This window comes from Microplitis mediator, chromosome 8, assembly GCF_029852145.1.
Source record: "Microplitis mediator isolate UGA2020A chromosome 8, iyMicMedi2.1, whole genome shotgun sequence".
In the NCBI taxonomy this organism is placed as follows: Eukaryota; Metazoa; Arthropoda; class Insecta; order Hymenoptera; family Braconidae; genus Microplitis; species Microplitis mediator.
In genome coordinates, this window is record NC_079976.1 from 23,942,057 (window position 1) to 23,969,904 (window position 27,848).

Below are 27,848 nucleotides of genomic sequence, written 5' to 3' on the forward strand. Positions count from 1 at the left end.
TGAGGTTTTCAATTTTCTTAAGTTTGTTTGTATAGATATGAATACAATTAGTACCAACTTTCGAATAAGCGATTTGGCATAATGGTTAACAGGTCAGGCTTTAACTCATTAGGACTCGGGATCGAACCCACGAGTTGGCGGTTTTTTTTTTTTTTTTTTTTTCATGACAGTTATTGTACATATAACTTTATAATGTTATATATAATTATATATAATTAAATAAAATTTTATATAATTATATATAATTTTTGTTCCGGGTAGAACGGTTTAATGCTGCAAAAATGCCGAAAATATGCTGTATAATTACGGTTTTAATGCTGTTAAAATACCGTATTTTTTCTGTTTTATTACCGTAAATATTCTGAATTTTTTTCGTAAATTTTTGGTAGTAATGCGGCAAAAAAACTGGCCAAAATAACTTGAATAATACCATATTTATGCAGTATTTATACCGTATAATTCCAATATTATTTCGGTATTTCCAAAACCGCGAGGGTCAGGATCATACTAATTGACACCAACTTTCTGACCAGAAAGTTGTCATCCGAGTGAGCCGCCGTCAGTTATCTGCAGTCGACAACTTATTGCAGTCAACAATCTTTTCGATTTCTCCACGAGAGGCAGGAATTTGACAAACAAAAAAAATATATGACAACTATATATGTTTATGTCAATGTCAACTTGTGTTTGTCATCATATACATATTTTATTGTTTATTGGCCTCTATTAGTCTAGTGTACAATCAAAATAAAATAATCCGTTACAATTGAATTAATTTTCAATTTGCATTAGCATAATTAAATATATTTATATATATATAATATATATCTATACATATTTAAGTACAATAGCTGATCGAAATGTGTCAATACTCTGTATTGTGAATAATAAAAATAAAAGTGACAATTTGTTTCCAATTTACCCACCAGAAATTCCATGCAATATCAAGGTAACAATTTATTTCTCGATTGTAATTTAAATATTTGAATCCTCATTTTTTAAATTATTCGATTTAAATAACAGGAATTTCCTCGGAACTTTTATAAACAATGGAAATTTTACTGTAGTAAAAAGTGTTGACTCAAAGAACGTTTTTCATTTTTTTTTTCAGTAACTGACTGTTGAGCATTTAATTGAACCATGTAATTATGAACTCACATGTTCGATAATCAAGCAGACAATCGGTATTAATTTTTGGGATACGAAGTGATAACAAAATGATGACGGAAGAAGATCGACAACTCCGAGCTGCCGCTGAAAATTTTTTGAATGGTTCACTTCAATCACAGAGAAGTGGCTCCTATACTCAAAGGAGTCTCAGTAGTATCAATAGAGATTATATTATTAGCGAAGATTTAATTGCTGGTACTCGATACCATGGAAGGATGTCAAGTGTCAGGAGATTTTTTTGCTTACTTGTTACGTTTGATCTACTCTTCACATGCCTCATGTGGTTGATTTGCACAACGGTTCTTTTATTTTTTATATATTAATTAGTACTGTTGATTTTTCATTTGAGAAAATATTTGACTTAATTCTGTTATATTTAGATAGCTGGTGAAAATATTACAACAGCATTTATACAACAAGTTCTTCATTACAATATTTCGACATCGCTTTTTGATATAATTGTGAGTATCTGAAGGGTTTACAAGTAAAAATAGTTGATGTACATTGAGGGAAAAAAAGTTAAATTCAAGTAACTTTTTAACTTCCCGCTAAGTAGGGATGGGCAAAATAGGATTTAATAAATACTGAGTATTTAGATAAAATTTGACTTGAAACCCAAATTAATTATTGGTACGTGTCTAAAAAATACTTATCCTCAGAAACAGACAAAGTACTAAATAGTTTGTAGCTTAGTACTTTTGACGATTTATCTATACTAAATACATTGTACTTGGTACTTTAAAGTTGTAGTAAGTACTAAAGACTATTGTACTTTTTACTTAAATTAATCCCTCGCAGTTTTAGAAATACCGAAATAATACCGGAATTATACGGTATAAATACTGCATAAATATGGTATTATTCAAGTTATTTCGGCCAGTTTTTTTGCCGCATTACTACCAAAAATTTACGAAAAAAATTCAGAATATTTACGGTAATAAAACAGAAAAAATACGGTATTTTAACAGCATTAAAACCGTAATTATACAGCATATTTTCGGCATTTTTGCAGCATTAAACCGTTCTACCCGGAACAAAAATTATACATAATTATATAAAATTTTATTTAATTATATATAATTATATATAACATTATAAAGTTATATGTACAATAACTGTCATGAAAAAAAAAAAAAAAAAACCCGCCAACTCGTGGGGTCGACCCCGAGTCCTAATGATTTAAAACCTGATCTGTTAACCATTATGCCAAATCGCTTATTCGAAAGTTGATGCTAATTGTATTTATATCTATACAAACAAACTTAAGAAAATTGAAAACCTCAATTTTCCCGGATTCTTATTTTCACTTACATTCTTTTGTTTCAATAAGAAATGTGTGAACTAATAGAATAAAATATAAAATTTTACACTTTGCACATTTTCGATGATTTTAACCGCAGAAGCAAATATAAAATAAAACCAAATTTTTTACAATTTTTCATTATATCAGGATAAATCTGGCAAAATCGCAGGATATCTACGGCATAATTACCAAAAAAATACGATTTTATTATTATAAAATTATCGCATTATTGCGGTATTTATATAGCATTTTTTCGGTAAAAGTTCGGCATTTTTATAGTTTTTTTACGGCATTTTTTTGGTAAAAGTTCGGCATTTTTATAGTAATTTTACTATAATAATCTGGTAACTCTACAGTATAAGTACAGCAAAAAACTGGCCAATATAACCATATTATTACCAAATTATTACGGTAAATTTACGGCATGTGTATAAATGCCGAAAATTTACGGTATTCGCAAAACCGCGAGGGTTTGATATAAGTACTAAGTATAATTGTAATTAGAACTTATAATTGTCACAGTATCTATTAAAAAAAAATTTTTAATACTTATTCTATCACTACCAGAACTTTACATACGACGATTGAGACTTAAAATTATAATTTTTGAATATACTATTGCACTCCTAAGATTTTAATAGTCAAATTTATTCATTAGATGATATTAATATATTATTGTCAAATTTATACTTTTTAGTTCAAATAAGTGCACGCGTACAGTTTATGTTTCAGCTTCAACCAGTAATCTAATCAATCATTTTTATATACCCGTGCAAAAATGATTATATGAAATTTTATAACATCATTTCTTTACGGGTTCTTAAAAAAAAAAAAAAACTTTTTTCTATTGACATAAAATTTTAAATAAAAAGTTCTTGTAGAGTTAAAAGGTTTAATCGTTTTAATTGATTATTGGCGTAACTTCTATAGTCAATCTAAAAAATACTCTGGGAGTTTTTAATTATTCTTTGTTAGAAATACCAATGATCTAGTACTTAAATGCAACTTTTAATCTCAGTACAAATGTACTTAGTACTTGAACCGCTCTATGAGTACAAAAGTATTCTTATTTAGTTGAAAAATCAAATACTAAATACTATTGTATTTAGTACTAGGAAAAATTAAAAGCATCAAGTATAAAAGTATTTGTAATTAGATAATAAATAAAATACTAAGTACTTCAGTATGTCGTATTTAGTACTTGTTCAAAATACTAATTACTTGCATATTTTTACTCTACAAAAAAAAAATTATTATATATCAAGTATTTATTACTTAATTAGTACTTAAAATACAAATGTACTTAAGTATGCCCATCACTGCCTCTAAGAAAATTGTAAATTTTCAAAAATTCGGGAAGATATTGGTTTCGGTCCGATTTACGAAAATCGAATTTCTAAGAGATCTTGACGTTTTGAGGTCCTAGGAAGCTATTCTGACTAATTTCACGATGATGTCCGAGTGAATGTATGTTAGGGTGATTCATTTCCGCAAAAGTTTTTTTTTATTTTACGCCCTCAAGCAAAATCTCAATCTACATCGAAAAAAAAAAAATTCTCACCAAATATGAGCTCTTAATTCCAATGCTAAGTACTTGCCATTTGAATTCAAAGATTTCCTATTTAAAATACACGTAAATTAAATTACTTTTTTTTTAACTTTTTAATACTCAGCTGCATTTCATGATGTCAAGGCGGTTTTGATCGCAACTTGTAGGGCATTTGGTGATCTTCAAAAGTGCCCATAGTTACTTAGCTGTAATTCCAGCTGTTTCACTTGTGTCCGTTGCAGAACTCATTTTTTCTATGAAATTGACGTTTATTGGCTTGCAGAACATAAATCAATGAAAGTACATCAAAAATGTTAATAGAAATTTTATAGGAAATTTTATTCCCTTCAAAAAAAGTCCTATGAGTCAAGTCGCTAAAGTCTATAGCTTCCGAGTTATAATCATTTTAATGATTTGCAAAATAAAATATCAATTATAATTTTTTTTTTTATATTATGAAATCAAATGGCAAGTACTTAGCATTGGAATTAAGAGCTCATATTTAGTGAGAATTTTTTTTTTTCGATGTAGATTGAGATTTTGCTTGAGGACTTAAAATGAAAAAAAATTTTGCGGAAATAAATCACCCTAATGTATTAGGGTGATTCGTTTTGAATGACTATTTTTTTTTTTCACTCCCACTTGAAAATATTGTTCTAGACATTGAAAAAAAAATTTTGAGTACATTATTTCTAAAAGAGCATTACTCTAAAAGTACTCGACACTGGTTTCAAAGCAAAAATTTTGATTTCGTCACTTATAACTAAGCTCAGGATTTTTTCCTTAATTAAAAAATATGACAATTAATAATTAATGATGTCAAATTTTTGATATTACGGCAAAAATATTGGTCGTATAAAAAAATTTTTCCAGCAAAAATTGTTCAAAATTCAATTTTCTAAAAATAATGTCTCTTATAATTTTTCCTTAGGATTAATAAGGAAGCCGTAATCTCAAAATTAAGATTTTCATAATTAACAAAAATTTGAATCATTCATTATGAATCTTAATTTTGAAATTACCGCGAAAATATTGGTCGTATAAGAAAATCATAAGAGATATTTTTATAGAAAATTGAATTTTCTACAACTTTTGTTTGAAAACTTTTTTTATAAGACCAATATTTTCACCGGAATATCAAACATTTGATCCATTCATTTCAAAATTAAGGCAAAAATCTTGTCCCTACTTATAACTGACCAAGGTAGTGTGCACGGAGAAAAAAATATTGCGCTCACCACTCAACGGTATCGTGATATTCACTCTCCTCGGTTGGGTATCCGTTGTATACGGAAAGTGCTGGTCTATCGGATCGTGATTATCACGATCCAGGCGGATCCCGAAATCATAAGATCGTTTCGCTATAGTAACGATCCGTTTTGTTATTAAAACTAATTTGAGGTTAAAATAGATAAATTTACAACTTTAACTTCATTACAATTTTATTTTTAGCTGGCATTAATAATCACATATTAATAACTCTAATAGGTGCAATAAAAAATTATTATTTAATATCAAGAAATGTTAAGTAATAGAATATACGTAATTAATTGATGTAAATTTTACAGTCTTTTTTTTGTTTCAAAGATAAATTAAAAAATTAATCAATAAAAAACAGCAATTCTTGCATTAGATATATAATTAGTGTTTTTTCATTGTCGTTGTGCACTTTAAATAATTAATAATTTTATAAATAAACACTGTATAATTTGCAAGATATGCATTATAAAGTTTAATAATTTGGTTATGAGTGGTGGCGCTTGAGAAGTAGATCGCGATAATCACGATCCGTTTTGGTACGATATGGATACGTTAACTGACGATCACTATACATTTAAGTATATGCACAATCCGTAGGATCATTATTATAAGTATCTAGTGTTTCATTCATATCGATATATATATTGTGGTAGTAGCAATACAATTTAGAACTAATCACGATACACTTGTCGCTCTCCGTTGGTGAGCGATAAACACAATATTTTTTTTTCCGTGTGTTTTCAGTTCTAACCCCTTCATCTAATTACTTTTAATACAACCAGTTTTATAAATATAATAATTTGTAGATGGCAGCTGTTTGTCGATTCACGATACTGCTATTATTTTATGCACTACTACATTTAAACCATTGGTTTTTTGTCGCGGTAAGTTAACTGAGCTTAGAAATTTTTACCATACATAGAAAAAAAAGTTTTCAGTCCTAAGAAAAGTTTTGTCTTCAAATCATAATGCAAAATATTTCTTGCGTCAAGAAAATCTTTTTTTTCTGTGTAGAGAATTCAAAGTCATTTTAAGTTTGTAATAAAATTACTGTTTTATTAACTTAGCTTACAACTGCCTTAACTTGTACCTTTCTTGGCGCCAAAGCTTATTATTTTAATGTAAGTATTTTTTAATAATTAAAATTATTAATCATCGGATTATAATGTAAAGGAAACGCAATAATCGAAATGTAATTCTAGTGGAATGGAGTTTCACAACCTGGTTTTCAAGCTCTTTTAATTTTAACGTCATTTGTGATAGCATGGGGCGAAGCCTGGTATTTTGATAGTCGTGTAGTACCACAAGAAATTCAAGCACACGATTGGTTGATAAGTAAATTTCTTTATTACAATTAAAATTATAATTAAGGTAACGGGCCCACTTTCTGACACTTTAAGAGTGACAACTCAGGTTATTCTATGATAACTAATACAAGATTAAATTTTTAAAAATAGTATTTTAGATAATACACAAGCTTAGAATTTTTAGATGCGGTCACAAGCCCAAAATAGTTGGGAGCTAATTAATAATTTAAATAAATGTTTCAAAAAGTGATGTTTGAAGACCTAGTTTCTGATACTCAAAATTTCCTGTGCTGTAGTTTCTGACACTGATATTTAAAAATGATTTATTATTTGTTAGGTCACGTGATATTAAGTTTAAATAAAGTATTAATTGAAAAAGAAATTAAATAGTTACGAGCAACCTGCAGTCACTACGTGACTGCCCAAATATCACTACCAAATTTATAAAATACGCAGATGTTATGTCAGATTGACATAAATTTAATGATTTAGTGGGTATTTGGTCCAAGCCGAAGCCTATAGACCGGGAACCCCAGAGATCTTTTATTGAGGAAAATAGGTTTATTTTTTATTTAATAAAACAATATTTAATTTTAATTTTTAACTATATTAACAATTCGATTACAAAAATGTTGAGGTTTAAAGATTATGCTTCTAATTACAATGTTGGAGTTACCTCCTGATTCAAATAAATTTCAATTATAATCCAAAGACAGGTGGCTAGTCAGCCGACTCTGATTTACAAGATTCAAAATTATATTTACTATTTTAATTTTTAATTACATATGCTCGAATTTTAATTTTGTGATTCTGATATAACTAACTGAACATTTCAAACTTTCCAATAACATTTTAATTTCAAACTACACGTGTTCGAATTTTCATTTTGTAATTCTGATATAATTAATTGAACATTTTAAACTTCCATTTAATATTTTAATTTTAAACCACACGTGTTCGAATTTTTATTTTGTAATTCTGATATAATTAATTGAACATTTTAAACTTCCATATAACATTTCAATTTTAAAATTGAGTATTTTCAATTTATTTAATATTTTAATTGTACCTGCTTTCTCTGTGCGAATCCATGATGTAGTACTTATACACGTTTAACAAACTCTTTTTCTTTTCTTTTTCTTCATTGTATAAAAAAACTTGTGCACACTCCGATGATCGCAGCCAGAAGAGAGAGAGTTTCCTCTTTTGTTTCTGGGCCCTAAATTTCTTATCGGCCCCTCCATATTTTTCATTTTGGTCGGCGCACGCATTATTCTCCCCACTAAGGTTTCCCTTAGCAGGTATTTTGCTGTTCGCGTGGCTCATTGTATGTTAAAAAATTTTATGAATAAAAATAAATTATTTTGAAAATTATAAAAATCAATCGGACATAACACAGAAAAAAAGGATTTTTTGCCGCAACAAAATTTTAATTTGCACCAAAAAATTTTGTGCATTATCAATTAGATACAAAAATTGTCTTGGGGCGAGAAAAAATTTTTTTGGTCAAGGAAATAATTCCTCGCACCAAGTAATTTTTTCTAGTTCTGATAAATTTTTGTTTTCATAAATTTAGAACACAAAAAAAAAGTTTCAATTTTTTTTTTCTCCGATTTTTTTTGACATTTTATGGAAATTTTTTATTTTTTTTGTCTTTTCCTTGCATTTGCTGAGTCACCAACGCAAAAATTTGAGAAAAGTCGAAAAAAAAATTTTTCATTTTGATTATGATTACACAATTAAAGGAACAAAACTTGCTCCTTTAATTGTTTAGCTAAACTTTGATCGATGATTTCAAAAAACGGTTCGATAGATCAATTTAAAAATTTACAGGGGTCTTGGGGGTCCATTAAGCTAAAAAAGTCCCTGGCAACATTATTTTTTTTATCGATATTTGCAGAGTAGCGGTTGATTTACTAAAAAACCAAAAAAAGTCATTTTTTTGTACTTACTTCTAATGGATGTTAAAAATAAAAAAATTTTTTTTTCAAAAAATGATGACAGGGTCTTGTAGGGAATTTATTCAAGTTTTCACCGCCGCCCTTCAACTTTCTATGCGATCATTGGTACCTGAAATATCGATGATCAAAGCCAAAAGGATCATTTTCTGTTTGAAGGCTGATATCTCTGCGACAAATCGTCCGACGAGGTTAAAAAAAAAACCAAATTGAAGCTGAATAAATTTGCTAAACGAACTATGCATTCGTTTAGTTGAAAGAATTTTTTCGCGGTCCGTAGGCTCTTCGGAAAAAAAAAATATTTAGAAATTTTTTGTCTCCCGGTATTTCTCATGTTCGCGGAATAACCGGAGCTTTTAAAAAATTTTGAAAAAAATGCACCAAAACTAGAGATTTCAAGCTGTAAAATCCTTTTTTTAAATCTCGATACGATCATTTTTCACCAAGTTACAGCCTTCCAAAAATCACTAAAAAATTTATAAAATTTTTCTGCTCCTTTAATATTTTGCATTAGTGTATTTGAGTCAACTTTTTTTTTTTTAATTTGAAATAAAACTGAAAGTGTCAGAAACTAGGACAGTGTCAATAACTGGGCACTTTACCCTATGATAATTTAAGGTTTTGTTATTTCTTTCGTTTAATATTGATTGTAAATCAATAGATTCGATCGACAATGAAAGAGCGCCATTGCTTCGTCATTTTATTGATAGTGCGCAAAGTCGCACGGCTGAAAGTGTGGGAAATTTTTTCACTCCAATGGATTCACCAAATCATTCCGATACGGAAGAAGATCAATCAAAATCAGTCAACTCAACGATTTCAGATGATGAGTTCTTCAATGTGATAGGAAATTTACCAAATTTATCGCAAGATAAGGTTTGATTTAATGTTATTTTGTAATTTTATTCCTTCCTATCTCCCAAAATTTCATATTTGAGTGCTGATACATTCATTGTTTCGAATCTTAGATTCAAATAATTTCAAATGGAAAAATAAAATAAAAATCTACATAGAAAATTTGACGGCATTTTTTAGATAAAAAATTTATAGAAAAATTACTATGGGAGTAGTAGCATAAAGTCGGTTTGGAATTATGGTAAAAATTACCGGTAGCATAGACATTTTTCAACTTTTTTTAACAGAATTTACAATGCGCATTGTAATTTTTACAAAGCAACAGATTCAATTTTATTTTAGAAATTTTCATCAGCTGCATCGTGATTGATTATACTAAATTTACAGTAAAATATTCGTGAAAAATAAAAATAAAATGAAAACAATAAATTCATACACGGAGGAAAAAAAATAGTAAAAGTTACAATATTATAGTAAAATTTACTAACACACTGATAGAAAAACTATCTTGATTCAAGAAAAATTTTTTCTTCAAAATGTGGTTCTTGTTTTAAAATTTTTAATTGTTTTAATTCAAGAAATAAGTCCTTGAACCAAAAAATTGGAATTCTCGGATAGAGAAAAAAAATTCTTTGTTTGAGAATTTGATTTTTCGATGAAGCCTTTTTTGTTTTGAAACAAAATTCTGACATATTTCGCTCAAGAATTTCTTTCACTTGGATTAAGATAGGCAAAATCTAGGTTTAAGACATTACCGACTCGTTTCGAAAATGGCGCGATTTTTAAATCAAGATATCAATTTACTCAGCTTGAAAAAAAACTTTTTTTTTTATTTTAAAAATAAAAAGTTTTAAAGTGATTTTTTAGGACTACATTCATTTACTTCAGATATGTTAAAGTAGAAATTTATTTTTAAAAAAATTTTTTTTTTCATTACTTTAAAAACATCTTCTATAAAGGAATTATTACTTGAACCAAAAATTTAAAGTTCTTAAAATAATAATACGACATTTTTAGTTGAAGACAAGTGGTCTTGCTTGAAGAATTCGATAGTATCGATTGAAGATAATATAGTTTCGGGTCAAGACACGAGAGTTATCCATCGAAGATACAAAATCTATAGAGCCAAGAAAATCTAAATCAAGACAAGAATTTCTTGAAGCAAGACAATTGGTTTTCTTCAGAAATAAATTCTTGGCTCAAGAAAATATTTCTTGAGTCAATATAAATTTTCTATCAGTGCAGATATGAATAAATACATTCTGTATTTTAATTATTTCAAAACATTTAGTAAAATTTACTATTTGGCAATTCCCGATGAAAAAAGATTTTATACAATTGTATAGAATTATATATCAATTATATATGGACTATATATAATTATATATAGAATATATATAATTGGATAGAAAAAATGGCCCGATCCAATTGTATACAATTTGTATAGAAATTGTATACAATTCTATACAAATTGTATACAATTCTATATAATTATATACAATTCTATATATTGAAATTATATAGAATTGTATATAATTACATAGAATCAACATTTTGAGGTGGCCCACTCGTTTTTTAAATAAATAATTGATCAAACGAGATAGTCCCAACGAAAAAAATTACATGGTGTTCTAGAATCTGTAGGGTGTCCCCTTGAAAGCTAATTGAAAGTCAGAAGTTGAAAAAATTTTTTTCCTATTATTTTTGTAATTTAAGTAAAAAATCCAAAAATGAAAAGCATTTTCTTTTGAATTTAAATGAAAGTGAAGTAAAAAAAAATCACATTTGACAATTATTAGATGTTTTCCACGATTTTGGACAAAAAAAAATTTTTTTCGTTGGAACTACCCCGTTTAATCAATTATTTATTCACAGAAAAAAAGAATTTCTGGGCGCAAGAATTTTTTTGTATTTTAAATTGAACACCAAAATTTTCTTGGGACGAGAAAAAATTTATTGACTCAAAAAGTTTTTTCTTGCTCTGAGAACATTCATTCTCGCCGTAAGAAAATTTCTGTTTTCAATTCATAATGCAAAAAATTTCTTGGGCTAAGAAAAAATTTTTTGTGTCAAGAAATCCTTTTTTTCTGTGTTTTAAAAACGAGTGGGCCACCTCAAAATGTTGGATAAAAAATTTTTTTTTCTTGAAAAATTTTTTTTTTTATAAGGTACAAATTCTACCCCATGCTAATAAAAACAAAAAAAAAATTTTTTTCAACCCACCCTACTGTGTAGTACAAAGCATCAAAAAAGTTGAATTTTTTAAATTTGCATTAATAAATTTTCTATAGCCCATAGTTTTTTTTGTTATTTTTTATTGTAAATTTTCAAATAAAATAATAGAATTTTTGATAAGTCAGAAATGTTAGTATATGGTATAGTAAAAATAGTTATCTTTTCGGATATTTGGACAAAATTTTACTAAAAACTACTAACTTGTATAAACCTCAAGAATATCGACGTATCCCAGCGTTACCTAAAATTTTCGGGTAATTTTTACTATAAAATTATATGCATGTACCCTAGGGTGGCCCAAAAAAATCGACTATTTTTTTTTTTCGAGTCTCTTATGAAAATCTTTTGGTTTAAGATGTTTTAAGAGGCCACTCCAAAAATCAGCTCGATTAAAAATTTTCAAGAGGTCGCTCACGAATTTCGAAAATATCAAAAATGATCGAAATTCGGATGTTTTGGTTCTAAATTTCTTCTTTCTCGTGGCAGCAATAGTTTATATTTATAAAATCATGACTACGCTGAAAATTTCAGCCCAAAATTCAAATATTTAAACGGCGCTCAAGAATTTTGAATATTAACTGATAATATGTAACTAATACTTTGAATTAGTTTTTGTATTTTTTTATAACTCAATTATTGTCGTTTCACTTAAATATAACTTTTGCATAACCGAAAATATACAGGACAGTCTTAAACAATGAAGTTGGGTAAGTTTTGAATAAGCAAAAAAACCTAAAAATTGAATTAAAAAATAAAAAAGTATGTAAATAACTTATTATTTATATATCTCGGGTTGTATTTTTATTCATTATGATACAAATTGATAGTGAAAAAATTGAGAAGCATTATTATTAATATTCAAGGGTCGCTCGAAAACATCCAAGAGACAGTACTCGGAAACATTAAAAATTCTTGAGCGCCGTTTAAATATTTGAATTTTGGGCTGAAATTTTCAGCGTAGTCATGATTTCATAAATATAAACTATAGCTGCCACGAGAAAGAAGGAATTTAGAACAAAAAAATCCGAATTTCGATCATTATTGATATTTTCAAAATTCGTGAGCGACCTCTTGAAAATTTTTTATCGAGCTGATTTTTGGAGAGGCTTCTTAAAACATTTTGAATCAACAAATTTTCATAAGAGACTCGAAAAAAAAAAAATAGTCGGTTTTTTTGGGCCACCCTAATGTACCCTCTTACTTTACTCTGTTTCGAACAATATTCTGGTTCATTAAAATTTTATTTTTTTATTTTTTCAAGATTGAAGAGTATAAAAAAAAAGCATCATTACTCGTAGATCAATCTTACACACTTTTAGTATCGAAAGAATGGCAACAATTAAATACAACAGAAGAAGGAGATATTATTTCAGTAATTAATAGACCTTCTGGAAAAATATTAAAAATTGAAGTAAATATTCAGTTAATTAATTAATTATTTATTTAGTTAATTAATTTATAGTTTAATGAATACTCTATTATAGGGAATAGTTAATGCCCCAGCTACAGTTCTCGTAAATAGTTTACATAACAATGTCGAAGACGTTGCATCATGGAATAAAGATGTATCCGTTGTTCAGAAAATTCAGGTATTTTCTATTTTTTTTTTTTTTTTTTTATTTTCAAATCATAATTTATCCGTTTTATAATTTCATTATTTTTTGTGTTCTGATAGATGATCGATGTAAACACGGATATTGTTTATCAAGCGACAAAAACCTATGGCGCTGGTTTTATTGGCCCAAGGGATTTTGTTACACTGCGACATCGCAATAAATGTGGGAAATATTATATGAGTAGTGGTATTTCTATACACATTAATCTTCCAATTCGTAAGAACCATATAAGGTAATAATTAAATTTTTATAGTAAATATAAATATAATTTAACTGACAATGAGAGTATTCGTCGTGTGCGCGACAGCAGCGCCAAGTAATTGATGAACTAAAGAGCCAATTTTTAAATATAGTGGAAACCTAACCATGCAAACCTTCTCAATAAGACAATTTATAGATAAATTGAGAAAAATACAGATAGTCCGAACTGGGAATCGAACCCAGACCATGTCGGTATTGCGCCGAGTGCTCTACCAGTTGAGCTATCCGGCCCTATACTATATTCCGTTCAATTTGATCTATAACTTAGTGAGCCACACCGTCCATCGTACGGTAATACACCAATTTTTAAATATAGTCGAAACTTAAACATATTGAGTTACATTAAACATATAGTTTAATAGAAGTTCGCATTGAAAATTGTAAATTTTTATCTTGAAAAAAACTTGATGAATACTGAAAGCAAGTAAAAAGTTGGATAATAACTTTTTACGATATGAGTCGGATAAGTAACTGATTATAGTATGGCTCCATTCCGAAATAAGCCGAATGATTGCGCTGCGTCACGAAAACGAGTGAGAATCAGCACCCAAGCTGAGCGGGAAATAAAACATGATTTTGCATAAATCATGCGTAACAATTCATCGCTCGTCATGTATGATTGAGTATAACTATACATGAATCATGTTTAGTTTGCCTGGATCATGCTGATTTTTTTACGAGAATATTATTATTATTATTTTTTTTATCAATTACTAAGCTATGTTTATTGGTAACTAAATACTATTCATCAGTATCAGACGGTCGGTGAAAATTTCATGTTAATTGAAGCGTTCGAGCTGTGCACTGTTAGATTTTTCAAGTACTTTTTTTATTTTTTAATTTTTGTTACAACTGTAATACGACTGTAAGCAAAAAATTATTCAGGCGAGAAGAGTTTTGGATTTACTACTTTTTTAATCTACAAATTTTACAGAGCCGTGATTTTACATCAGATAATTTACGGTGGTAATAATATTAATTTATTTGGTGTTGTTTGATATATTTCCCTTCACACTTTTCCCAGGCTTAGGACTGGCAGTCAGATATAATTTCTACTGGCGTGTTTAAAAATATCAGGAATTCAATGTTCTTGCTACATATAATTATTAAATATGTGGCGTTAAAATCAAAAATATTGAAAAACAATTGATTACTAAATTAACATCAAAAATTCAATTTTAATGAGTAAAAATTAATTTAGTCATCATTCGTTAATTAATATAACTTTCAATATTTTCCATTTTAACGTCATATGTTTCATATTAATATGTAGCAAGAAAATTGTGTTACCATCGTACTTCTATATCTCGAGAAAAAAAAAATAAAACATTATTAGTGGCCGAGCCGGCCAGTTGTCATTATTTCTTAATACTAACATGCAAAAATTGAATTAAGACAAATAAATATAATATTAAAATAATATAAATAACATGCAATGACAGAAAAAAACGCTATTCTATAGAAAACCAATTACCAGAACTAATAAACATGAAGCAACCCAAATTTTCATTCGATTAATTGAAGATTTTTTGTTTCTTACTCTGCGGTTGAGTATCGTCAAGTGAGCTTCTGTTTCTTCAACCTGAATTGGTAGAGCTGCCGGAAGCCTACAGTTCTTCCATCCATCTACTCCTATTTCGATTAGGGAATTTCCGGATAGGAACTTTCGTGTTCCCTTTTCGCTCTATAACACTAAAATTATATTTATTATTATTATTATTCGGTACAGAATGACTTACTTTTGGCGCTTCATAGGTTAATACTATTGGCTTCAATGGCTGGTCGAATCTCCTGTAAATCTCTGGAAAATCACGTTCGATTGATTTCCCAGGAGTTGGTGGAGGTTTCGAAATGTCGATGTCGCTGTCATCGATGAGCACCGCAGTAAATGAAACATCCATGGTAACTTAAATACCTGAAATTCAAAATATAAACGAAACCAAAGGTATATTATTTAAAATGAAAGGATGTACTGAAGGTGTGTCACTTTGTAAACTTTTACAACACTTAATCCACAACGGTCGAAACTATTATGAAAGAACTTTCGTTTAGCGAACTTAGACACGTGGCGTCGAAAATAAACTCTAAGAGGTTATACTAGCACGACCAATGCGCGTCACGAGACAGTGGGTAGTAAAAATTAACGTCGAAGCGAACTACACGAGAGCTTAATGGATATTAAATGTAATGACGGCGTCTTCTACATTGCTAGTCGCGTAAAGCGCCATCTATGCGGCATGGCTGCCTGAGTGAATTTTGCTATAGGTTAAAAAGAGCGCCAAGTCGCGATTGTTAGCAAGTAAGCTGATTGGTCGGCTTAGAGTGCGGTTCTTTGGTCTACTGGTTCGGTACTTGGACGGCCCGCCAATGCTCACTACGGCCAATTTATGGTCGATATGGTACTAATCTGATGCAAATGCAAATGCAGTATTCGATCATTTAAGTTCACGTTCCGTTATTTATTTGTCATTATTCATTTTTATTTTTCATATGTGTCGCACATAAAATTTAGAGATAATTGTTTACAATCACGGCTTCACCTATTTTTGGCCATAAAAAATCGAAAAATTACGCGATTATCAAATTTGTTTTTTTGGAAAATATTCTACTTTTTGGCGCATTTAAGGAAATGATTTTATTACTTCGTGAAAATTTGATTTTCTATTGGTAAATTTAATTTATACCGTGCAAAAATACATATTTTTGATGTTTTAGTTTAAAATTTTGTAAAAAAATATTTTTAGTTATCATTTATTGTTCTTTGTAAACTTCATTTTAAAACAAACAATTTGAATAACTAAAATTATTGAAATGTGGATTTTTCTATTTTTTATAGTTTTTCTGAAAATTTCAGATCATTTGATCAAGTAGACTCGAAAATATTGGCGGATTACGGAAAAAAAAAATTTTTTTTTTTTTAGTTTTTTAATGATTTCTCAGAAACGACTTATACGATCAACTTCAAAATCTAATCAGCTCTAGAACTTAGTAAAACGTGTCGATTGCCGCCTCAGCCATCTCAATCGGATAGTTTGTTCGAGAGTTATCGCGGGAGAAAGAAATGGTGAAAAACGGTTTTTTGCAAATATCTTCGAAACAACTGAACCAAACAATTTTAAGATTTTATCAGCTCTAGAACAATAAAATACGCCGATTGCGTACCATCAAAATCGGTCAATTCGTTCCTAAGATATCGTGGGAGAAAGAAATGCTAAAATCGGTTTTTTTCGAAAACAATGGCACACAAAAGTATTTTCGAGCGTGAAGAGCTCGAAAACAGAGGGATGTTTCGGGGCTGGCCCGCGGGGCCAACCGATAGACAGATTTTTTTTCATGTTTTGGATATATTCTAAAATCTATTTTATATCCTATTTTGTAATTAAAAGATTAATGTTTCAAATAAAGAAAGTTTCATTTAATTTTATCGCGTACGAGTTAAAATATAATAAAATGATTATCAAATCGTTCCGGTATTGGAACATTTACCTCACCTCAATTGAAAATTTACGGTGATAATAATATTAATTTATTTTATGTGATTTTACTGAAACGATCAGGGTTTTTTTATTTTTTGTTAAAGGAATTACGGCTTTACTGGTCTTGTTTATTGACTTGTTAGATTAGATTCATCGTATTAATAAATACATGTGGACTAATATTATTAGTACGCACTGTAATAAAATACATTTATCGAATAAAATCAAAGTCTTGAATTTACTATGTTTTAAAAAACGGTTTCGCCCCGAATATACTTGCTGGGCTCATCAGTAAAGTTGATGCAAGTATATTCTACTTTAGACCGTATAAATGATGTTAATGTTGAAAAAATTAAAAATTAAAAATTAAAATAATGAAAATTAGAATTTTTTTTTTTTTTATTTTTTTTAACTTGATGATCTTTTTTAACTTTTCATTCCATTTTTTTCCAAAAAATTTTTTTTAATTTTCATTATTTTAATTTTTAATTTTTTCAACATTAACATCATTTATACGGTCTAAAGTAGAATATACTTGCATCAACTTTACTGATGAGCCCAGCAAGTATATTCGGGGTGAAACCGTTTTTTAAAACATAGCAAATTCAAGACTTTGATTTTATTCGATAAATGTATTTTATTACAGTGCGTACTAATAATATTAGTCCACATGTATTTATTAATACGATGAATCTAATCTAACAAGTCAATAAACAAGACCAGTAAAGCCGTAATTCCTTTAACAAAAAATATTAATTTATTTGGTGTTGTTTGATATATTTTCATTCACACTTTTCCCAGGCTTAGGACTGGCAGTAAAAAGAAATTTCTTCGGCGTGTTTAAAAATGTTAAGAACCCAATGTTCTTGTAAGATATAAATATTAAATATATCTCGAAATAGAAAATATTTTTAGTGGCCAAGCCGGCCAGTTGTCATTATTTCTTAAAACTAACATGGAATAAAATGACAAAGTTAAATTAATGAATAAAAAATAAAATTACTTCAAGAACATGCAAAAAAAAACTACTAAATATGAATCATGTAAATTTTTACTTTGATTAATTACGAACTTTTTGTTTTTTACTCTGGGATGGAATAGTATTGACTTCTTTTAACGAGCACCTTTTCCGTTTTTGATCCCGTTTTACGTCTTCATTTTTTATTTCACTATTAATGGTGCCGCTGGTAGAATATAGTTCCTCCATTCATTGACTTCTATTCTGGTTTGGAAATTTTCGGATCGTGGCCATTTTTTTCCCTCTTGTATCTAAAACACTAAAATTATATTTTTGATTAACATGCTGTACAGGCTGATGTTTTACCTCTGTCGATTCCAATATCGTTGGATATGTCGGCTGGCCGTATTTTTTGCAGATGTGCCTATATATATCAGGAAAATTTCGTTGAATTGATTTCCTAGGAGTTGGTGGTGGTTTTGACGTATCAATATTCTTCTCATCATTGACAAGTACTGAAACAAATGAATACGCTGAGTCAACTATATTAACTGAAATTCTTTGAATGAAATATCTAAAAAATATCAAAAAATATTTAAGGTTATTGTTCAACGCTGCGATGTGCACACTAACAAGTTTCACGAAGAAATAATAAAAATGGCCGCATGGCTATACTATAGACCAGTTTCTTTTCCCATCACCATAATATTAGAATGAGCGCATGCGCCATTAAATGTGCGCATGAGCCATAGCCACCAAAACCATCATTTAGAGGGTGGGGAAAAAATCCCAAGCTTTCGTCGAGAGGACTATATTAATGCGCCCTTATATAGGTAAACGATGAATTAAAAACTAAAAAGAAAGTTAATGCTGATAAAATAAATTGAATTTTTCTTTGTTAACTTTGTGTTTTATCATAATTTTACCAATTTTAATAAAGCTTAATGTTTTGAAAAAAAACAATCATAAAGCACCCTCAGCACTTTCGCGCTTGAGGTGTGCAATAAACACGGAAAAAAATTTTTTGTGACCACAAGATAAGATAACTTACGGTAACAAAATTCTGCCTTTATATACGGATAACGAAGCATTCGTTGGGATTACAATGTTTTTGTAATGCAAGCAAATTCTTTGTTGGGCCAAGGAATGGTTTGTAACTGTAACAAAACTGTTTTGTTCCAATGAAAAAACTGATTTGTTAAAGTGACAGAATGAATTTGTAGTATTAACAAAAATTTTTGTAATCATAAGCTAAGATTACTTACGGTAGCAAATGTCGGCTTTAAAATACGACGATATTATTATAATAAACATCATGTGTTCTCATAACAAATCGACTCCTTAATTACGATACAAATTCATTTGTTACTATAACAAATTGACTTGTTACCGTAAGCTAATTATGTTTGTCATTATAACAAAATCTTTCGTTATCAGGACGAAATTTGTTTTTTTCGTGTATATCATAAATTACTGTAACCGTTGAAAATTTTGCTATGGTCATAGTAATTTCTGCATGTGTTTATTTTTCAATTTCCGACAAGTGGCTAACATGAGACGGCTTTACTATGACATTTATCATTTCAAACAGGAATAATTTCTCCATGAATAAACTAATCACAAATACTAATCATTAAACTAATGTTGGTCTATTTTCATTTTTGAAATTAATGTATAATTGATTGATTATTTTAATAAATTCATAAAGTCTCATACGATGGAATGAAAAAAAAATTTCCAAAGCCAAAAGGGCGTACATCTTAAGATACGCCCTTTTGGCGTTAGTACGTCGAAAATTTTTTTTCTGCAGATCTTTACGTTTCGAACGATTCTAAAAAGAATGGCAAAAAAAATTGTTGTATACGCCCTGTTGGTTTTGAAGAACCAAAAAGGCGTATAACTTTTTTTTTAGTGCCAATCGTTTTGTAAACATGTTCTAAGCCTAAAAATGAAAACAAATTTTCAAAGCCAAAAGGGCGTATGTTTCAAATAATAGCTCTCCACCATACGCTCCGCATGGCGTTGAATATAAGAACGAATATTGAACTTTATTATCTCTAGCTTATAATTATTAATTATTTGGGAATTTCCTAGTTGATTAAAAATTAAAGTTGATGATTATTTTAATTACATTAGACTGTCAAAGATGATGAAAAATTAAAGTTACTACTATCGAAAATGTTGACTTTTTCAAAATTTTTTTTCATACAAACCTTCTCCGGACAATTTTGAAGACTGTTTTTCGAAATTTTTAAAAAGCCTGATTTTTTTTTTATCCGCCATTTTGGCTTTAGACTGACAATTTCCTAAAGCCGTACATCTTAAGACACGTCCTTTTAGCGTTAGTAAGTCAAAAATTTATTTTTCTGCAGATCTTTACATTTCGAGCGATTCTACAAAGAATGGCAAAAAAAAAATTTTATACGCCCGTTTGGCATGGAACTCTATCTAACTGCTGTAATACGCCCTTTTGGCATTTGGCACGCGATATGTATTTTTGCAACTTGTAAGTTTAATTTACTAATAGAAAATCAAATTTTCACAAATCGGACCGGACAAACGGTTCAATGGATCAATTTGAAAATTTTTAGGGTTTTTAAGGGTACATTAAGCTGTAAAATTACCTGGCAACATTATTTTTTTTTATCAATATTTGCAGAGTAGCGATAAGTCGACTAAAAAACCAGAAAATGGCCATTTTTTAAGGGTTTTTTAAATGAATATCAAGGATGAAAAAAATTTTTTTTTTGATAAAATCGAAAATGGAGCTTGTAGGGAATTTATTCAAGTTTCTCAAACTGCCCTTTAAATTACTGTGCGGTCATTATTTGCTGAGATATCGATAATCAAAGACAAAAGGATCCTTTTTCATTTGAAGGCTGATATCTCAGCAGCAAATTGACGTATAGAGAAACAAAAAAAGCAAATTTTAGCTGAATAAATTTTCTAAGCATGCCATGAATTCGTTTTTTTGAAAAAATTTTTCTCGGCCCCGTAGACCTTAAAAACAAAACCAAAAAATTTAGAAAAATTTTGTCTCGACCTTATTCTTATAATTCCGAAAAAACCATGGCTTGAAAAAATATTATGCTGAAAGATCTTCAAACTAGAGATTTCAAGCTTTAATTTGCTTTTTTTGTTTTTGCGATATGATCATTTTTCACGAAAATACAGCCTTCCAAAAATCACTAAAAAATTTATAAAATTTTTTTGTTCCTTTAATTTTTTAGATAACTGTATATTAAATCAACTAAACAATAACAAACAAATATTTATTTCATGATCGAATAATTATAAAATTGTGTTGATATTTATTTGTAAATTGTAATCACTCGCAGTTGATTGTGACAAATATACAATTTTTTATAATTGGAATGCTTAAATTTATTAAAAATTTTTTTACAACACAAAATGGCTTATTCTATGTCAGGCACTATTTTTTTGTACTACAATTGTAAAATTATTGTTAACTTCCCGCTAAGAAAATTGAAAATGTTCAAAAACTCGGGAAGTTATTGGTTTCGGTCCGATTTGCAAACACCGAATTTCTATCAGATTTTGACGTCTTGAGGTCCAAGCTACCCTGACTAATTTCACGATGATGTCCGAGTGTATGTGTGTACGTTCGTACGTACGTACGTACGGATGTATGTATGTAAATATTCATAACTCTTGAACGGATGAACCGATTTTGATCTTTGAGGTGTCATTCGAAGCGGCTTGTTGATATCTTAAAGCTGTAAAAATTTGAGCTCAATCGGTAGGGTGCGTTTGGAGATATTTCAACAATAAAATTTTTTCAAAAATGTTTTATTCGGATAACTTTTAATTTGCTCGATGGATTGATTCCAAAATCTAATCAGCTCTAAAACTTTATAAGCCGCGTCGAATGCTACAAGCATCAAAATCAGTTCATTCGTTCAAGAGATATCGTGGGAGAAAGAAATGCTAAAAAATTGTATTTTTGAAAACAATATGGCATACAAAAGTATTTTCGAGCTTGAAAATGTATTTACAATAATGTTTTCGAGCTCATCGAGCAAACAGTGAGAAGTTTTAAGGGTTGGCCTGCAGGGTTAACCGATAGACCGATTTTTTTTTTGTGATAACAGATAATTAGTGCATTTTATCATTTAAATAAAAATTTTCATATCGAAAAATTCGCTATTTATGGATATTAAAAAAAAAACTTTTTCTGACACATGTAAGATAGATTTCGTAAATCAGTGAAAACAAAAATAGAAAAATTAGAAAAAGTCTCCTTTTTTTTGGACGACATAAATAATTGTGTTGCGCAAATAAGCGCTCCAACTTATCAATTTGATCTTCACTGAATGTAGTTCTCTTTCTTCTACCACCTATAAAATAAAATAAGAATATTGTAACATATATTGACTCGATTAATAATAAGTATTTATGAAGTTATTTTTATAAGTAGCAAAATGAAAAAACAATAAAAAACATTAAAAATATTTTATAAAAAACTTTTCATACCTTTTTAACTTTTGCATATTTCTTCTCAATTTTAGTTGTTGACTTTTGCGCATTGAAAATGGCATCTCGGTTTTTCGTGATCACTTTATTTTTAGTCTCTTCTGGAAGCTTTTGGTCGCTTATTATTCCTGCAATGCCTTTTCTTACTTGCGGCATGTCGTTTTCCTCAAGCGCGCAGTATCTACTGCTGGCTATAATTGATGCCCAAGAGAGCACTTGTACGCCAGTTATTTCTGTGTTCGCGTAGGCCTAGCAGCTCTCCTTAAGCTGGCACATCCGTTAGGGAATATAATGTCCACTCGCTCTAGCAAATTTTCGACTTATTGGCATATCGCTCGACGAAACTTATCAAATCTGAAACGAACGTTTTAGACGGTTCCTTGAGTAACGAATCAAGGTGTATTATGCATTTGTGGGTGAAGTTTATTATTAATAACTTCCAGTGGTTGTCTGTCCCTACCGGTAAAACCCATACGGGATATCAATTGATTTTAGAATTTTTAGCCCATCTTTAAAATCCTGGTAATTCAACACCGTTTGCCATTATTGAGACCGGAATAAATGTTTCGAAAAACATACACTTAAAATTTCTTCTGCCTGCGAGATCTTGCAGTATGTGGGTATAGGTATTAGCTACGTTGTCGTCTATCTCAGCATATTTTTTAATGATTCTGGCACTAAAACAATGCCATATAAACAGATAGTTCTGGTAAAGAAATATTCAGGATATTCTTTCTTTGTTTCCAATTTGTAAAGATCGATATTACTTTCAGGTTTTTTTTCTTTTTTGACTTTGATGTATCATTAAGTAAGTTGAGTATACAGTGTATAGCCAGAATAGCGATACGTATATTCACTCTGATGATATTTTTCTCCTTGTATTATTTTTGGACAGATAAATAGGCATTAAAATTACAACTCATTATTCAATTTATGAACTATTTAAAAGTTTTTCTCGTATAATTCCACATAATAGTTTGTTCTGAAAGCGGTAGAATAAAATTGCTTTCTTATGAATCATCTATTTCTTCACGAAGACTATTGAATAATCAAATGGGAAAAATTCCGTATAAAGTTTTCAGTGAAGCACTTTTATAACATGGATTGTTTGAACAAAGTTAAAACTTGAAAACTATCGAGGAAATAATACAATTGTAATAATGTTTATAAATTGCTTATTATTTTACAAGACTAAAAAATATATTTTTTAAATTGATCGCTAATTAATTCTTTCGCTTAGAAAAAAATCTGGACACTGGTTGACGATACGGGTCAGCCCCAAAATTGTTCACTGCTAATTTTCAAGCTCGAAAAAAGTTACATGTTAAACTTCAAACATCCGAGAAGTTGAAAACAATTAATTAATAATCAAGCATTATTTAAATTTCTATTCGCATTGTTATGTTTGATAGAATCGCGGTACACTAGACACAGAAATTAAGGGCTATTGAAGAAATTCCAAATTTTTCAGTGATTTTCAACAGGCTGTAACTTGAAGATAAATTACGTTTTTTTTAACCAATAAACGAAATTTTTTCTTACCATTCAATGCAAACACTATTGTAACGTATTAAGTAGAAAGGGCTTTCGACACCCATGTACTGGCAAAACTTCCCTAACGGCTCATGAGCAAATCACACTCGTCGAACGCACTTAAGTGCGTAGGAATTCCTACTCACTGCGTTAATATTCTATTTTTTCACTGAAACTACATACATATTATGTTTCAAGCGATTGCCTATTGTTACGTTTCCTAGTATTATATTATCGAATTATTTCATTATTAAATTTGCATCTTAACATTGCAAACTAAAAATATCACCGAAGATGAAAATGTAATTAACTGAGAGACTCTGTAACAACTTTGTCTGTCTTAGAATTTTTGAACCGCAAACATCAAAACGATCCAGTTTTTCGTTCTTGGTTTATAGTCTACTTGCCCTACTACGAAGCTTTGTGGCGAAAAATTGCCGTAGTCAAATAAAAAATTGAATAACATAGAGAAAAATCTCGTGAATCTCCCAGTACAAAAGCCCGGCAAAAAAAGGTGTAATTTTTTTTGTTATTAACAAAAACATTTTGCAAGTAAAGCCTCAGTCTACTTTAACGAAATACTGGATAAAGATTTTTCTCATGCAGTTAATGAAATGTACAAAATAAAATAATTCAATCTTTTATGAATCGTTTGGTCGCAAAGTTTATACGAAAGTGTTAATTATTAATTATGAAAGTAATTATTTAATTTAATCAACACAAAAAAATACTAGCCTAACAGCTGCTGTTTGTACTGACGTGGTCTGCGCATATCCATAGTGGGGAGAAGTTGCGCGCGTCGCCATGATTTATTGAAAATTCCAAGCACAGTATATATTAATAATTTAAATAATTTTATCAATTGTTATAAAAATTTCTCATTTATTAATTGAATTTATAGTATTAAAATAAATAATTGCCTGAAATAAAATAATTTACGCGCTTGGAATTTTAAATAAATCATGGCGACGCGCGCAACTTCTTCCCATTATGGATATGCGCAGACCACGTCGGTACAAACAGCAGCTGTTAGGCTAGTATTTTTTTGTGTTGATTAAATTAAATAATTATTTTCATAATTAATAATTAACACTTTCGTATAAACTTTGTGACCAAACGATTCATAAAAGATTGAATTATTTTATTTTGTACATTTCATTAACTGCATGAGAAAAATCTTTCTCCAGTATTCCGTTAAAGTCGACTGAGGCTTTACTTGCAAAACGTTTTGGTTAATAACAAAAAAAGTTACACGAATTTTTGCCGGGTAAAAGTACCGGGAGATTCACGAGATTTTTCTCTATTTTATTCAATTTTTTATTTGACTACGGCAATTTTTCGCCACAAAGTTTAGTAGTAGGGCAAGTCGACTAAGATATAAATTCATCATTGAATAAATCGTTTTGTTTAATCAGGGCACGGCTTTTATATCTATACCCAGTAATTTATGTAACTTTCACTTTTTTTAGATAAAAACTCCGTATTTATAAATTTTAATTACCTAAAAGTTACTAAAATAATACATTAATTAAATAATTGATTAATTATTATACATTTCATAAATAAATAAATAAATTAGTATATTATATACCGAGGGAGGAAAGTAAAATGTCCCAAGCTGCGTGTGTACCACGCTTTTCCCAAAACCTATGTAGTTTAAATTTTTCAATAAAACATAAATTCAATTCAATTCAACAAATGCATAATAAATGTGTAGATTATAAGAAAAACTTGAAATTTCAAAGAAATTGATCAAAAGTATTCAAAAAAAATAATTACGAGTGAAACACGTTTATGAAAACGAACGCTTGTTGAAAAAACAGGGACACGTTCATTTCTGGAAACGGACAAGGATAAATAAGCTAGCGCATCCATTCATCTGGAACGGGGAGGAATATCTAGACTCTCAGTAAAATTAAATGGGCGTGTCCATTTTTGAAAACTGGGCGTCCGTTATGAAAAAGTTGCAATGCTCCTCTTATGGTTTCAATTTTTCAAACTTCAGGAAATCTTGATAAACATGCCGGGAATCTGCCTGTTTCTTATGAATGGGAGCTCCTGTTCCTCGAAAACGGACATGGATAACGCCAGCACACAAAAAAAAAAAGTTGTCTGTACTTTTGACGGGACCGGTATATCTTTATGTATTTCGACCCGCTGAATCCGAATCTGAGGTCTATTTGACCCGTACACCGTAAAATTTTCGAGAAAACTTTGAAAAACCGAAAAAAATGACAAAAATCGGCAGTTTAAGTGATTTAAAAATTTTTTTGACCTAAACCAAGCATGATTTCTAAGTACTCCGACCCGCTAAATACTTATCTGAAGTTTATTTAGACCATAAGCCGTTAAAAGTTTAAGTATATTCCAAAAAACCAGAAAAATTGCAGAAAAAAAGCAAATAATTCCAAATATTGTGTTGAAAAAATTTTATAAAATTAGATCAATCATGATTCTCATGTATTTTGATCCGCCGAATATAAATCTCGAACTTCTATGGCCCAGAAATCTCTAAAAATCTAATGAAAAAAAAAATTTTTTTTTAAATAAATTTCTACTTTAACATATCTGAAGTAAATGAATGTAGTCCTAAAAAATCACTTTAAAACTTTTTATTTTTAAAATAAAAAAAAAAGTTTTTTTTCAAGCTGAGGAAATTGATATCTTGATTTAAAAACCGCGCCATTCTCGAAACGAGTCGGTAATGTCTTAAACCTAGATTTTGCCTATCTTAATCCAAGAGCAAGAAATTCTTGAACGAAATATGTCAGAATTTTGTTTCAAAACAAAAAAGGCTTCATCGAAAAATCAAATTCTCAAACAAAGAATTTTTTTTCTCTATCCGAGAATTTCAATTTTTTGGTTCAAGGACTTATTTCTTGAATTAAAACAATTAAAAATTTTAAAACAAGAACCACATTTTGAAGAAAAAATTTTTCTTGAATCAAGATAGTTTTTCTATCAGTGTATATTTCTTATTTTTTTCTTTTGATTCATGACTGCGTTATAACAACTGAGTCTCAGCAACGACTACTGCGCGCACTTCCTCAAAGTTTCCAAAAACTATCGACAAAGGGAACAGCTCTTGGTTTAATATGTACAATGTATTACATCAAAAAATAATTTGGGGGGGGGGGGGTACTTTTTACCCTGTGTGTCTGTCGGGGGTTAAGATATTGAATAGAAAAATAATTTTCATTGTTTATTAATTATAAAAACTAAAAACAATAATTGTTTATTTTTCTAGAGCTGAAAACAGTATTGTCTGTTTAGCAGCAGAACCAATCAACTCCAGTGATAGTAACGACGAGTTACAATGTCGAGTAACTTGGATACTTCATCTCGATTTAAAAGGCTGGATACCACAGAGAATTATTGATAATTCTATAGCTAGTATGCTTGAAAAAATGATTAAATCAATTCGATCTTATGTAATTAACTGTCATAGTAATAATTTATCTTTAAGTTCTGGTTAATTTTATACTTTTATTATTAAATAATTTTTAGTTTGAAAAATAAAAAAAAATTAACTTTTCAATTTTTTTGATAAATTTATATTATAATGAATAATTATAATAAAATTAGCAGAGGTAAATTATCTAAGAAAATCTCGATTTTCATAGTTCGAGAAATAAATTACGTGTGTATCTAATAAGAAGTACTGATTTATATTGTATATAAGAATTTTTTAGCAAAAAAATGATGTATTATAAGAGTGCATTTAGACTAATTACTAAAAATACATATACCAAAATACGTCATGTCTTATTTAGCGAAGAACTTTACATGTGATAATAAAATTTTTATAACTTTGACACCCCTTCCATTTCTTCAAAAGACGAATATATTCCTATCTTACTAGAAAATCTAGTA

At 29.2% G+C, this 27,848-nt stretch overlaps 1 protein-coding gene across 2 annotated transcripts; it reads left to right on the forward strand.

Annotated features, from left to right (window-relative positions):
• Window positions 1-680: 680 nt before the first annotated feature.
• Window positions 681-27,790, forward strand: LOC130673280 (steroidogenic acute regulatory protein-like). Of its 2 annotated transcripts, XM_057478249.1 has the most exons (11): window positions 681-949; window positions 1,112-1,469; window positions 1,551-1,631; window positions 6,089-6,166; window positions 6,350-6,403; window positions 6,485-6,617; window positions 9,209-9,423; window positions 12,899-13,048; window positions 13,122-13,226; window positions 13,313-13,485; window positions 27,223-27,790. In XM_057478249.1, the coding sequence occupies exons 2-11, from the start codon at window positions 1,218-1,220 to the stop codon at window positions 27,449-27,451; spliced, it is 1,470 nt and encodes a 489-aa protein (XP_057334232.1). In that variant the 5' UTR covers window positions 681-949; window positions 1,112-1,217; the 3' UTR covers window positions 27,452-27,790. The 2 variants fall into 2 exon arrangements, with proteins under 2 accessions (XP_057334232.1, XP_057334233.1); XM_057478250.1 differs by lacking the exon at window positions 681-949 and having other exon boundaries at window positions 1,292-1,469; window positions 1,555-1,631.
• The last annotated feature ends 58 nt before the right edge of the window (window positions 27,791-27,848 follow it).

Coding starts and splice junctions, on each gene's coding strand:
- LOC130673280 (XM_057478249.1), top strand. CDS start 1,218: ATGATGACGGAAGAAGATCGACAACTCCGAGCTGCCGCTGAAAATTTT. Junction 1,632..6,088: donor CATCGCTTTTTGATATAATT/GTGAGTATCTGA, acceptor AATAATTTGTAG/ATGGCAGCTGTTTGTCGATT. Junction 6,404..6,484: donor CCAAAGCTTATTATTTTAAT/GTAAGTATTTTT, acceptor ATGTAATTCTAG/TGGAATGGAGTTTCACAACC.